This window comes from Alnus glutinosa, chromosome 9 (genome assembly GCF_958979055.1).
Source record: "Alnus glutinosa chromosome 9, dhAlnGlut1.1, whole genome shotgun sequence".
Lineage (NCBI taxonomy): Eukaryota > Viridiplantae > Streptophyta > Magnoliopsida > Fagales > Betulaceae > Alnus > Alnus glutinosa.
Genome location: NC_084894.1, coordinates 28,525,550 through 28,539,296, shown reverse-complemented (window position 1 = coordinate 28,539,296; position 13,747 = coordinate 28,525,550). Strand labels below are relative to the sequence as shown.

The 13,747-nt window shown below is 36.0% G+C and overlaps 2 protein-coding genes across 2 annotated transcripts; both read left to right on the top strand.

Annotated features, from left to right (window-relative positions):
• The first annotated feature begins 5,675 nt into the window (after positions 1-5,675).
• Positions 5,676-6,666, top strand: LOC133878218 (non-specific lipid-transfer protein 1-like). Its single transcript, XM_062316752.1, has 2 exons — positions 5,676-6,091; positions 6,376-6,666. The coding sequence occupies exons 1-2, from the start codon at positions 5,742-5,744 to the stop codon at positions 6,383-6,385; spliced, it is 360 nt and encodes a 119-aa protein (XP_062172736.1). The 5' UTR covers positions 5,676-5,741; the 3' UTR covers positions 6,386-6,666.
• Positions 6,667-11,816: 5,150 nt separating this feature from the next.
• Positions 11,817-12,775, top strand: LOC133878040 (non-specific lipid-transfer protein 1-like). The gene is made up of 2 exons (XM_062316525.1): positions 11,817-12,241; positions 12,536-12,775. Exons 1-2 carry the CDS (start codon positions 11,892-11,894, stop codon positions 12,543-12,545), a joined length of 360 nt encoding a protein of 119 aa, XP_062172509.1. The 5' UTR covers positions 11,817-11,891; the 3' UTR covers positions 12,546-12,775.
• Positions 12,776-13,747: the final 972 nt, after the last annotated feature.

Below are 13,747 nucleotides of genomic sequence, written 5' to 3'. Positions count from 1 at the left end.
TATCTCTCACGGCCTGAATATTTCGGTATGAGGGGTTATTTCTCACGACCAGTTTAAATAAATTTTTAGAATATTTGGCTACCCTTATTTTAGATCTAGTCTGCTTGGAACATATCTGCTCTTTAACTATTTTTGTAAATGAGTTAGAGGAATATGAAAGTCATTTATAGCACTTTATTGTAAGAATTTTGTTTGTATCTATAACTATGTAACATCATAGCATGTGGTTATAATTTTGCAAAGATGTATGCTTTATGATGTAAGAGCTTTATGCTCGTAATTTTTATCAATGAAATACTCAAATCTTTCGTTCAAAAAAAAATCATTATATATCTAATAAGTTATTAAAAAAAAGTTTTAAAATGCATTTTACAAATAAAAGAAAGTGTTTTAATTGACATATTAAATAAAATATATATAATATAAATATTAAAATTAATTTAATTTAATTAATATTTAAATTTAAGAAATGGCATCAATTAAACTTGTCGCCTTAAGCCTCAAAATTTATAAAGCTGGCCTGACTTTTACTGTAAAGTCTCATGCAAATTGAAGTGACAATTCGATCATAATTGGGAAAAATATTAGTTAATAATTAATCAATTATACATTTTTAATCATTTCACCAATTATGAACCGTCACGTTTGTAAAAAAAAATAATAATAATAAATAACACTTTATTGTAAGATTTTTGTTTGTATCTATAACTATGTAACTTCATAGTATGTGGTTATAATTTTGCAAAGCTTTATACTTTGTGATGTAAAAGCTTTATACTAGTGATTTTTATCAATGAAATACTCAAATCTTTTGTTTAAAAAAAAGTCATTTTATATCTAATAAGTTATCAAAAAAAAAAGTTTTGAATTTACAAATAGAAGAAAGTTCTCTAATTGACATATTAAATAAATAAAAAAATTAATATAAATATTTAAATTTAAATTTAAGAAATGGCATCACTTAAACTTGTTGCCTTAGGCCTCAAAATTTATCAAGCTGGCCTGACTTTTACTGTAAAGTCTCATACAAATTGAAGTGACAATTCATAATTGAAAAAAGATTAGTTAGTAATTAATTAACTATACACTTTTAATCATTTTACTAATTATGAACTGTCACATCTGTAAAAAAAGAAAAAAAAAATTATAGTATTCCAAACAGTATCCTTCCCTATCAAAAAGAATACGAATTAGGGCGGCCGAAGAGCTAGGGATGCTCAACAAGTCCAACTAACTTTGTTTTAGGCAATGAGAGCAAAAACTCTCTCGCGAAACCCTTCCCCTTCTATGAAAAACCAGAGAACCCACAAACCATGGGAGCTCCCCCCCTCCTCTTTCCCTTTCCCTTTCCCTTTCCTTCATTTTTCCTTCCCTTTCCTTTGCTACTGCCTCTCATGAGGCCCCTATCCAGTTGGGGTTTTCCCTAACTTTATTTGCCTCTTTGAAGGTTTTTTATTTTTTTTTTGTACATCCACAAAGAAATCATCGACCATCTCTTTCATCCTCTATGGTTTTTGTGAAAATTGGCAAGGTTTTTGGATCGAAAATTTTCAATCTAGATCTACACATTTTCGCCAGTTTTTGTATACCACACACCTCTCCACCGTGACTACCGTCATCCTCTGCTTCCAATGACATCAACCGCCTCTCATTCCGATACCCACTGCCCAGAGAGTGGGTTGCACGCGCCAGCAAGTAGATCTATTTTACCGGTGTGTGCAAGCCCAACTTTCCCCTCCGCTCTTCACCACTTCTGCTGTTGTTAATTTTTGGTTGCGTGCAGCTCTCATGGGTGGGGAGAGGTCTCTAGAAGCTGGCACGTGGTTCACAGGCGCCAACCAAGGAGACTCTCACCCTCCTGCCCCGATTTTTCTTTGTTGGTTTCAATCTTCTATGTTGTATTTTGGGCATTTATGTTTTTCTAATTTCTATTGTTGTATATCTTCATTGTATTCTCTGTTTTGGTTACCCGTAGTGTTAGGTCATTTGGATTCCTTATCCACCATTTACCACTTTCACTAGTGGTCTCGTTCTTGGCATCCATGTCAAGAACAAAGAAGCCCGCATCTTCAAAAGCATTGCCTTAATGTACTTTCATTTTTAGTGTTTTCTTTTGTTATTTCGGGTTGCTCAGTCTTAGTTCAATGTAATTTTTTCTTCGGCATCTTAAAAAAAAAAAAAAAAAAAAAAAAAAAAAAAAAAAGACTTTGATTAGGCATACTTTTATTCAAGGGTTCATTTCTCAGAAATTCAAAGTCCCCCCCCCCCCCCCCCCCCGCAAATCAAGGCCGCTTAAAGACAAGTTCATCCTCTAGCATAATCATCCATCTTCAACATGTTTGATAAGTGATAACCATGTCAGCATGTAGACTATGTAGTTACATAATCAACTCACGGATCTCCTTTTTCCACGTTTTTGATCTTCTAAAAGGACGATTACAACCAAATAAAAAACAATAAAAATAATAATAATAAAAGTCACACGGCTCTATAAATTTTTGACACAAATACTAAAAAAAATAATAGCTACTTAAGATGAATTGACACAACATACCAGAAATTAGAGGTGTGCAAGCGGTCATGGGCTAAAACCGCTAACCACTTAAAGTGGTTATATTGTTTATAACCAGCGGTTTGAAAACCACTTTTTAATTTAGGCTTTGAGGCAGTTTTTGGGCAGGTTTTAATTTTTTCAAAAAATAATAATAATAATAATAATAATAATAATAATAATTTTTGAACCTTTTGGTACAAAATTAATAAATCTATATACAAATCCAAAATATCTATAAAAAAAAAAAAATACAAATCCAAAACACTACAAATCCAAATAACCAAATACAAACAAATCCAAAATCAAAACATTACAAATCCTGAAATGCAAATACAAACAAATTTTTCATACATTTTTTTTTTTCAATATATATATATATATATATATATATATATATATATATATTAAGGGTAGGCGGTTAATGGCTACTAACCGCCCCCGCCTACCCTTAAAATCGTTAATCGCCTCAACGAAGTCGATTAGCATTTATTTATAACCGCTTTTGAAAGCGATTATACGATTAACGATTATAAGCGGTTAGAGGTTGCGGAGCAATATTAATTGTTCCGTTTGTACAAGCCTACCAAAATCGGCACAAGCTTTCAATAAAGAGACACCAACCTCAAAATATCCCTAGTCCCTTCCTGAATTATATCCATTCAAACAGGAAGCTGCCCAACTCTCCCTTCATGAGCTTTTATTGAAGTTTTATTAATCTTAAGAGTATCCATCCCTAATCCCTAATCTCCAAAGAGTTGGTATAAATACATGAACTTCATCATACTTGGTGAGTTTGAATCCCACACTTAATTTGATTTAATGTAAAATAATGTGACTTAGAAATATCAAATCCTTATACCAAATGAAGAGATTTCATGACACCATTTGAGGTTATCAAGGCTTCATAATTTAAAAATATATATTCTGTAATATTATTCAGGGCTGGTGTGGAGGTAGGAAACCCCTCACCGAAACCCTAGCCCCCCTCCCCCTTCCCCGATTCTTTTCCCCCTCCTCCTCCCTTTCTCCCTCCGTTTCCCCGATTCCTTTCTCCCACCCCCCTTTCCTTTGTCCAGTCCCCATGGACTCGTTCCGTTGGTGGTTATCGTCCTCATAGTCCTTATGGACTATGACGGTTTAGTTTTCTTGTTTTTTTAGTTTGTTTTGGCAGGTGAACCCACTGGAGAAGGTGCCGGAGAGGAGTGGTCGTCCCGTGCGTGCCAACGGCGGAGATCTTGGCTGAGTTTTCACACGCTTGGAGGTCAGATCTGTGATTTTCTGTCGTCTTCTGTTGGACACCCGCCCTCCAAGCTTGTTCGCCGTCGCTTTCTGGTGTTGCTGCCGCTTTCCACGGCCCTTTTTAGTCCCGGTGGTCGGCACGTGGTTATCACGCGTTCGGTTGGGTTCTGGTCTGTGTGGCGCGTGATGACCACGAACCGTTTGTTTTGGCCGTGTGTGGTGGAGATCAGAGGCTTTTGGTGAACAGCCGTTGTCTGTGGGTCTTCTTGCAGTGGCGCGTGGGCCCCACGCGCCGCCTCCGGTAGCGATCCTCCTGGATGGTAGTTTCTGTTTTTGGGTTTTTTCCTGTTCCTGTTTGGTTGTGAAGGCAGTTTGCTTTGTACTTATTAACTTAGTCTTTACTTTTAGGCCAAAATGTGTGACCGACTCCCTGTTCTCTAGTAGTTTTTATGTCACCGCATAGGCATCGTTTTGGTTGGCTAAATTTTATTTGTAGCATTCTGTCTGTAATAGTCTGAGTCGGTTGTTGGCTCAACTTGGGTATACACCTTTATGGTGGTGGCTTATGTACACTTCTATAGTGATTCTTATGTACACCTTTATGGTGGCTAAATTTGTACCCTTCTCTTTATTAATGAAAATTGATCTTTTCTTAAAAAATAAATAAAAATGAAGAGATTTCACTCCATTTCAAATGGAGAGGGTCGACAGAGGGTCCTTGTCCATACTTGGGTCCATGCACTCTCAAATTTCAATAACATCATATGTTGCATTGATTACATGTACAAGAGCAGTCAAGTCAAAACCTGGTGACGTGCAAAGAAATTATTTTTGACTTCCAATGAATCTACAGGTACGTTGATACTCGATTGGCCGTTGGGTAAACTCATAGCAACGACTTGGCAAAGTGCCAAGTGGAGCTTCAACATCCCAATTAAATACTACTAGTCAGATTTGGACAGTACTTATCCGTATAATTAAGCCCATCTCATTCAATGCCGATTTACATTTCTTTTATAAATTAACTACTAAATCTGTATAATTCACTAAGATTTACATGTTTAGCTGCCAAGGTCACGCGTGAAGATAAAAGAGGATTCGCTATAATTAAGCTTTCTCTTGAGCCACGTGCTCTCTAATTAGCACGTGAGTTAGCGTGAGCACTAAGCTGTTAGAAGTTAACAGATCGATAGTTTGTCAAAGAGAGTTAGTTGGGCTGAATTGTATAAAGGAGGGTTAGTAACTGATTTATCAACATTATACTCTTAATTATTTTATCAATTATAAGCTGTTACATTAATTTATAAAAATATTATAATAAAAATTGTAATAAATATCCCTAACATTTTCATTCACGAACATGAGAAATACCAATCAAGGCAGCCTGAAAGGAAGGCTCAACAAGTCTGATTAACTTTGTTATAGGCATACTTTTATTCAAGGCTAGGGTTCGTTTCTCAGAAATTCAAGTCCCCGCAAATCAAGGCCGCTTAATTAATTAATTAATGACAAGTTCCACCTCTAATTAAGCATATTCTTCCATCTTCAACATGTTGATCATAACCATGCATGTCAGCAAGTTGTTTTTTTTTTTTTTTAAACATATCTGCACAAAAAGATCGAGAAGAGGGGATTCGAACTATGTCAGCTAGTACGTAGTTACGTACATAATCAACTCACGAAACTCCATTTTCCACATGAAGGTCCAAAAGCATTTTTGGATCTTGTTGCCAACAACCATCGATCATGATAATTGAGGAAAAATGTTCTCACCCAGTCTGAGTTTTCACGCAGCCATTAGACCTTGACGGTAAAAGTCAAAGACTCCACCATTGTTGGCACTCTATATAAAGCCCAGATAGCCATGTACGTTGTTGTCCCCATACCCAGAAATAAAGCAAAGAAAGGCTTAGTGCGTGAGAGATCGAGAACAAAACTATATACTACCATGGCAAGGTTCGCAGCTTTTAAGATGGCATACACAACAGTGCTTGTGTGCATGTTGGTGGCTGCTGCTCATGTTCATGCATCTCTAACATGCGCTGAGATCACACCCTTGCTGACTCCATGCATCCCCTATGCGATCGTGGGAGGGACCGTACCAACAGTTTGTTGTGAGGGCATAAAAGCACTCAAAGCTGCTTCCAATGGCACAGCAGATGACAGAGCTTCATGCAGCTGCATCATGAATGGTCTTAAACCGATCCCAGGAATCAACTACGATCTAGTGGGCACCCTTCCCGAGAAATGTGGCACCACTAGTCCTTACAAAATTACACCCACTACTGACTGTTCCAAGTAAATTTTCTTTCTTTGACCCCCGATTATCTCTAATTTTTTGTCCAGACAGAGACAGGGAATGAGAGCAGAGTTTCGGGTCCAAATTGCATCAGTCAGGTGGGCCGTGCACTCTAAGCATGCTGCTTGGGGACCTACCTGAGCACCCGAACCCGCACCCCCGCTCTCTCATTCCCTGATGACAGAAAATTTCAGAGACTGGAATCCTCTTTCTTTATCTAGTATATATTACGACATGATCGTTGATAAACATACTGACTTTATGAATTTGATCTTTTTTGCAGGGTGGACTAAGTCCAATATTGCATGTACTTAGCTTGGTGCATTTCCTAATAAAATACCGATGAAAATAAAGCTCCAGGGAAGCTAGCTAGCGTCCGCGTGTTAAAGCACAATGCTGTTGTCTTTTTTCTTTTCTTTTTTCCTTCTTTTTTTTCTAGGCAATATAATATTTCATTACATGAAAAAGGAATATTATACATGCATGGGATCCAGCAGAAGGAAAATGGACCTCAGACATACTATGCTGTTGTGTCTATTATATTACAAGGAATATAATGTCATTTGTCTACGAATTGCAGAGTTTCTGTCCAATCTATTTAACTTATTATATAGGAGCAACACAACTTAATTCTACGTCTGCATTCTTTGTGCTTTCCGATAAGATAATCGCTGGATCAATCGATGCTCAGGCCAACATGACTCGTTGTCTCTGGAAATCCTCAATAAAAAGTGTGTACGCACGAGAGAGAGAGAGAGAGAGAGAGAGAGAGAGAGAGGAGTCATTTTCAACTGTAAAAGTCATCGCCAAATGAGCTTGGGCCTAACTAGTATCGGATCACAACTCTTCAACATCTAATCATGAGAGTGCCCAGAGAGGAGAGATCGGCTTTTGTCTCAGTATTATTATTATTTTTTATTTTTTTTCATGTGGTTTACCTGCCTAATCTAGGCTCCACCTCCTTTATCACCATGAGTTCGATAGGCTTGTCTTGTTAAAAATATGAGTTGAAAAGGGGAAAAATATAGAGGCAAAACACTGCATTCCCTTTTCAGGTTGCCTTGATTGGTATTCCTTCTGTTTGTAAAGGAAATTGCTTGAAATGCTACAATTTTTATTACAATTTTTTCACAAATCGACATAGCAGTTCATAATCGGTGAAATGATTAAGAGTGTATATAGTTGACAAATCATTCACTAACTAATCATTTTATCAATTATGAATTGTCATATTAATTTGTAAGAGACTTAAATAATAAAAGCTTTAGTATCCCACTCATTAGTAAATAGTCAAAACAGGCGTCAATCAGGTTAGAACATCCCCAATGGAGTAGGCAAATTCCCTATATTATAGGCTATATATCACCCTTTTTTTCTCTCCAACAATGTAGCTAAAATGTAATTTTTTCTTGTAGATTGAACAATGGATGTTCACAATATAAACCTTTTTTTAATTTTCTCTCTCTGATCTTCCAGTCTTCCTCCACCCAAACAAAACCAAATTAAATGTTACATGCAGTATTTTCGTAGGAGAAGAAAATGGAAGAAAATAGAGATGAAAAAAAAAAAAAAAAAAAAAGAAGAAGAAGAAGAAGAAGTGGATGAAAAGGAAAAAAAGGAGGAAAAGGAAACCTGAGGAATTCATGTTAGAATGTGAAGTTTTCGAGTGAAGAAGAAAAAGTGAGCTATGAGAAATGAAGGGCAGTGTAAATTAAAGTCAGCATGGAGACGAGTAATTAATGGCCATCAATTGCATATGCATGGGTTTTGCTTGGGCGAGAGGGAGAGTGAGAGACAAAAGACAGAAATAAAAGAAAATAAGGTTAAATACAATTTAGCCCCACAAACTACCACAATTTCTTCAGATGGCTCTCGAACTACCAAGACTTGCACTCTGGCCTTCAAAACTATCAATTGCTTGTTTTTTCCCCTTCCATCAGTTTATGCCGTTGAAGTGGATGGAAAACACTACATGTACACGGCACATGACATTTAAGGCTAAAAACCCAAAAATGCCTTTCTCATATCATATGAAGGGTGTCCAGCACAAAGGACATGTTCAAATGAGTGCAAAGTGATATTAATGTAGACTCATGAGGTTTCAATTTTCTCAAAATTTATGTACCCCAAAATTCATAAAAATCTCAAAACATTAGAAAATAATAAGGTTAAAGGTTTAGCATATGCAAATTAGGGAGTCCAAATATACAATATTTTGCACTCATCAAATTACATCATCGATGTGTCTTCAATGTCCAACTATTTTTTTCGCATTATGTTCTATTACACATCAATCTTTATATAACTTATTTCCATTTTTCTCTTTATTTTTCTTTAAATCTTATTATTTCATGTCTTTGAATCAAGTGATAAGTCATTCTATAGTTAACTTAACAAGCTTTGGTAATAGGGAGAAATATTCTGAATTCACATTTCTTACAACAACTAAGAGCATCTCCAACAAATAGATGACCCTAGACTTCAACCCTCAGAAAACAGATCTAAGAGGAGGAGGGAGTAGATCTACTCCTCCTCCTCTCCCTTTCCCTTTCTACTCCCCGCTCCTACCCTCCCCATCCCATTTTGATTTTTTCTTTTGTTTGTAGGTGTTATCTGACCAGATCAGCAATTTTGACATCTCCGTTATGCATCCGTCAATTTACCTCCGTGTTGTGCCATACATCTCCTCATTGGCCGCTCCTGCTATTTGCTGGTTGTGTTGTGAGCGGTTATCTCTCACAACCTGGATAGTTCAGTGTGAGGGATTATCTCTCACGACTAGTTTATATAAATTTTTAAAATATTTGGCTACCCTTGTCTTAGATCTAGTATGTCCGGAACAGATCTGTTTTTTAACTATTTTTGTAAATGGGTTAGCGGAAGATGAAAGTCATATATAGCACTTTATTATAAGAATATTTTTTGTATCTATAACTATGTAACCTCATAGCATATTGTTATGATTTTGCAAATCTTTATGCTTTGTGATGTAAGAGCTTTACATTCGTGATTTTTATCAATGAAATACTCAAATCTTTCGTTCAAAAAATAATCATTCTATATCTAATAAGTTATTAAAAAAAAGTTTTAAAATGCATTTTACAAATAGAAGAAAGTGCTCTAATTGACATATTAAATAAAAAATATATAATATAAATATTAAAATAAATTTAATTTAATTAATTTTTAAATTTAAGAAATGGCATCACTTAAACTTGTCGCCTTAGGCCTCAAAATTTATCAAGTTGGCTTGACTTTTACTGTAAAGTCTCATACAAATTGAAGTGACAATTCATAATTGGGAAAAAGATTAGTTAGTAATTAACCAATTATACACTTTTAATCATTTCACCAATTATGAACCGTCACGTCTATTAAAAAAGAAAAAAAAATTATAGTATTCCAAACATTATCCTTCCCTACCAAAAAGAACACCAATTAGGACGGCCGGCCGGAGAGCTAGGAATGCTCAACAAGTCCAACTGACTTTGTTGTAGGCATACTTTTATTCAAGGGTTCATTTCTCAGAAATTCAAAGTCCCCCCCGCAAATCAAGGCCGCTTAAAGACAAGTTCATCCTCTAGCATAATCATCCATCTTCAACATGTTTGATAAGTGATAACCATGTCAGCATGTAGACTATGTAGTTACATAATCAACTCTCGGATCTCCTTTTTCCACGTTTTTGTTCTTCTAAAAGGACGATTACAACAAAATAAAAAACATAGAAAGAGAACATGTCACACGGCCCTATAAGCCTAAAAACAGCTAGATTTGAGTAGTAAAAATAAAAAACGTCACACGGCTCTATAAATTTTTGATTCAAACACTAAAAAAAATAATAGCTACTTAAACGGATTGACACGATATACCTGAAATTAGGAGTGTACAAGCAGTTATAGGCTAAAACCGCTAATCATTTAAGGTGATTATTGAATTTTAACAACTGCAACTACAATTGCAACTGCCTCCACCTAAGCGGTTAGCGGTTATTTTTATAACTGCCGATTTGAGGTTATTATATTTATAACCAGCGGTTTGAAAACCGCTTTTTAATTTAGGCTTTGAGGTGGTTTTTGGGCAGGTTTTAAGTTTTTCAAAATAATAATAATAATAATAATAATAATAATAATAATTGTTGAACCTTTTGGTACAAAATTAATAAATCTATATACAAATCCAAAATATCTATTAAAAAAAATATACAAATCCAAATAACCAAATACAAACAAATCCAAAATCAAAACATTACAAATCCTTAAATGCAAATACAAACAAATTTTTAATACATTTTTTTTTCAATATATATATATTAAGGGTAGGCGGTTAGTGGTTACTAACCGCCCCCGCCTACCCGTAAAATTGCTAATCGCCTCAATGGAATCGATTAACATTTATTTATAACAGCTTTTGAAAGCGATTATACGGTTAACGGTTGCAGAGCGATTAGTATCACTCTGTTTGTACAAGCCTACCAAAAACCGGCACAAACTTTTAATAAAGAGACACCAACCTCAAAATATCCCTCGTCCCTTCCCGAATTATAACCATTCAAACAGGAAGCTGCCCAACTCTCCCTTCATGAGCTTTCATTGAAGTTTTAATCTAAGAGTATCCATCCCTAATCCCTAATCCCTAATCTCTAAAGAGTTGGTATAAATCCACGAACTTCATCATACTTGGGTCCCATGCACTTTCAAATTTCAATAACATCATATGTTGCATTGATTACAAGAGCAGTAAAATAAAAACCAGGTGATGTGCAAAGAAATTATTATTAACGTCCGATGAATTTAATCTACGGACAGGTTGATATTCGGTTGGTCGTCGTTGGGTAAACTCATAGCAACGACTTGGCAAACTGCCAAGTGGAGCTTCAACATCCCGAATGCTACTAGTCAGATTTGAACACTTGTCGGTATATATAAGCCCATCTCGTTCGATGTTGATTGACATTTATTTTACAAATTAACTATTAAATCTTTATAAATCACAAGTATTTACATATGTTAGTTTTATAGATTTAATGATTGATTTAGAAATAAAATTTATGGTCTTACCCCATGTGTCTACAGTACTCCTATACAACATGTACATAACTGTTATGTAACAGTCATTTTCCATGCATGTAAAATGTCCTTTTTCTAGCTGGCAAGGTAAGGAGCTAGGATTAGTTAGTGACTGATTTATCAACAATATACTCTTAATTATTTTATTAATTATAAATTGTTACATTAATTTATAAAAATATTATAATAAAAATTGTAATATATATCCCAAACATTTTCATTCACGAACATGAGAAATACCAATCAAGCTAGGCAGCCTGAAAGGAAGGCTCAACGAGTCTGATTAACTTTTATTCAAAGGTTCGTTTCTCAGAAATTCAAGTCCCCGCAAATCAAGGCCGCTTAATTAATTAATTAATGACAAGTTCCTCCTCTAAGCATATTCTTCCATCTTCAACATGTTGATCATGATTCATAACCATGTCAGCATGTAGTTACGTACATAACCAACTCACGAAACTCCCTTTTCCACATGAAGGTCCAAAAACATTTTTTGGATCCTCTTGCCAACAACCATCGGTCATGATCATATATAATTGAGGGAAAATCTTCTCACCCAGTCAGAGTTTTCACGCAGCTAGCCATTAACCTTGACGGTAAAAGTCCAAGCCTCCACCATTGTTGGCACTCTATATAAAGCCCAGATAGCCATGCTGTTGTCCCCATACCCAGAAATAAAGCTAAGAAAGGCTTGGTGCGTGAGAGAGCTAGAACAAAATTATATACTACCATGGCAAGGTTCGCAGCTTTTAAGATGGCATACGCAACAGTGCTTGTGTGCATGTTGGTGGCTGCTGCTCATGTTCATGCATCTCTAACATGCGCTGAGATCACAACCTTGCTGACTCCATGCATCCCCTATGCGATCGTGGGAGGGACCGTACCAACAATTTGTTGTGAGGGCATAAAAGCACTCAATGCTGCTTCCAATGGCACAGCAGATGACAGAGCCGCATGCAGCTGCATCATGAATGGTCTTAAACCGATCCCAGGAATCAACTACGATCTAGTTGGCACCCTTCCCGAGAAATGTGGCACCACTTGTCCTTACACAATTACGCCCACTACTGACTGTTCCAAGTAAATTTTCTTTCTTTGACCCCCGATTATCTCTAATTTTTTGTCCGGACAGAGACAGGGGATGAGAGCAGAGTTTCGGGTCCAAATTGCATCAGACAGGTGGACCGTGCACTCTAAGCATACTGCTTGGGGACATATATACCTGAGCATCCGAACCCGCACCCCCGCTCTCCCATTCCCTGATGACAGAAAATTTCAGAGATTGGGATCCTCTTTCTTTATCTAGTATATATTACGACATGATCATTGATAAATTAACGACATCCTGACTTTATGAATTTGATTTTTTTGCAGGGTGGACTAAGTCCAGTATTGCATGCACTTAGCTTGGTGCATTTCCTAATAAAATACCGATGAAAAAAAAGCTCCAGGGAAGCTAGCGTCCGCGTGTTAAATTAAAGCACAATGCTGTTGTGGTTTTTTTTTTTTTTTTTTTCCTTCTTGCATGGGATCCAGCAGAAGGAAAATGGACCTCAGACATACTATGCTGTTGTGTCTAGCTATTATAAGGAATATAATGTTATTGTCTACGAATTGCAGAGTTTCTGTCCAATCTATTTAACTTTTTATATACGAGCAAGGAGCTACGTACGTCTGCATTCTTTGTGCTTTCCGATCGACAAGATAATCGTTGAAACAATCGACGACGTCGCTCATGCCAACATGACTCGTTGTCTCTGGAAATCCTCAATAAACTAAAAAGGTGTGTATGCAAGAGAGAGATCGAGAGGAGTCATTTTCAACTCTGAAAGTCATTTGGCAAATGAGCTTGGGCCTAACTATCGGATCATAACTCTTCAACATCTAATCATGAGAGTGCCCAGCTAGAGAGGAGAGATCGGCTTTTGTCTCTTCCCTCCTCCCAACCTCCCGTTTTCTTTTTTCCTCTTTTCTCAGTGTTATATATTATTAGTGTTTTTTTTTTTCATGTGGTTTACCTGCCTAATCTAGGCTCCACGCCTCCACCTCCTTTACCACCACAAGTTCGATCGGCTTGTCTTGTTAAAAATATGAGTTAGAAAAAGGGAAAAATGTAGAGGCAAAAAACTGCATTCCTTTTGAGGTTGCGTTGATCGTTATTCCTTCTGTTAGAAAAGGAAATTGCTTGAAATGCTACAACTTTTACTACAATTTTTTTCACAAATCGATGTAACAGTTCATAATCAGTGAAATTATTAAGAGTGTATAATTGACAAATCATTCACTGACTAATCGTTTTATCAATGATGAATTGTCATGTTAATTTATAAGGGACTTTAGTAATAAAAGCTTAATTAGCATCCTACTCATTAGTAAACAGGGGGCGTCAATCAGGTAAGAACATCTCCAATAAATTAAAGTAGTCAAATTCCCTATATTATAGGCTATATATAACCCTTTTTTTCTCTCCAACAATGTAGCTAGCTAAAATGTAATTTTTTCTTGTAGAATGAACAATGAATGTTCACACTATATATAAACCTTTTTTTAATTTTTTTTTTTTTTGGGTTAAATACCCCATTGGTA

Excerpts from the sequence above, each read along its gene's own strand:
- LOC133878218 (XM_062316752.1), top strand. The coding sequence starts at position 5,742 with ATGGCAAGGTTCGCAGCTTTTAAGATGGCATACACAACAGTGCTTGTG.
- LOC133878040 (XM_062316525.1), top strand. The coding sequence starts at position 11,892 with ATGGCAAGGTTCGCAGCTTTTAAGATGGCATACGCAACAGTGCTTGTG.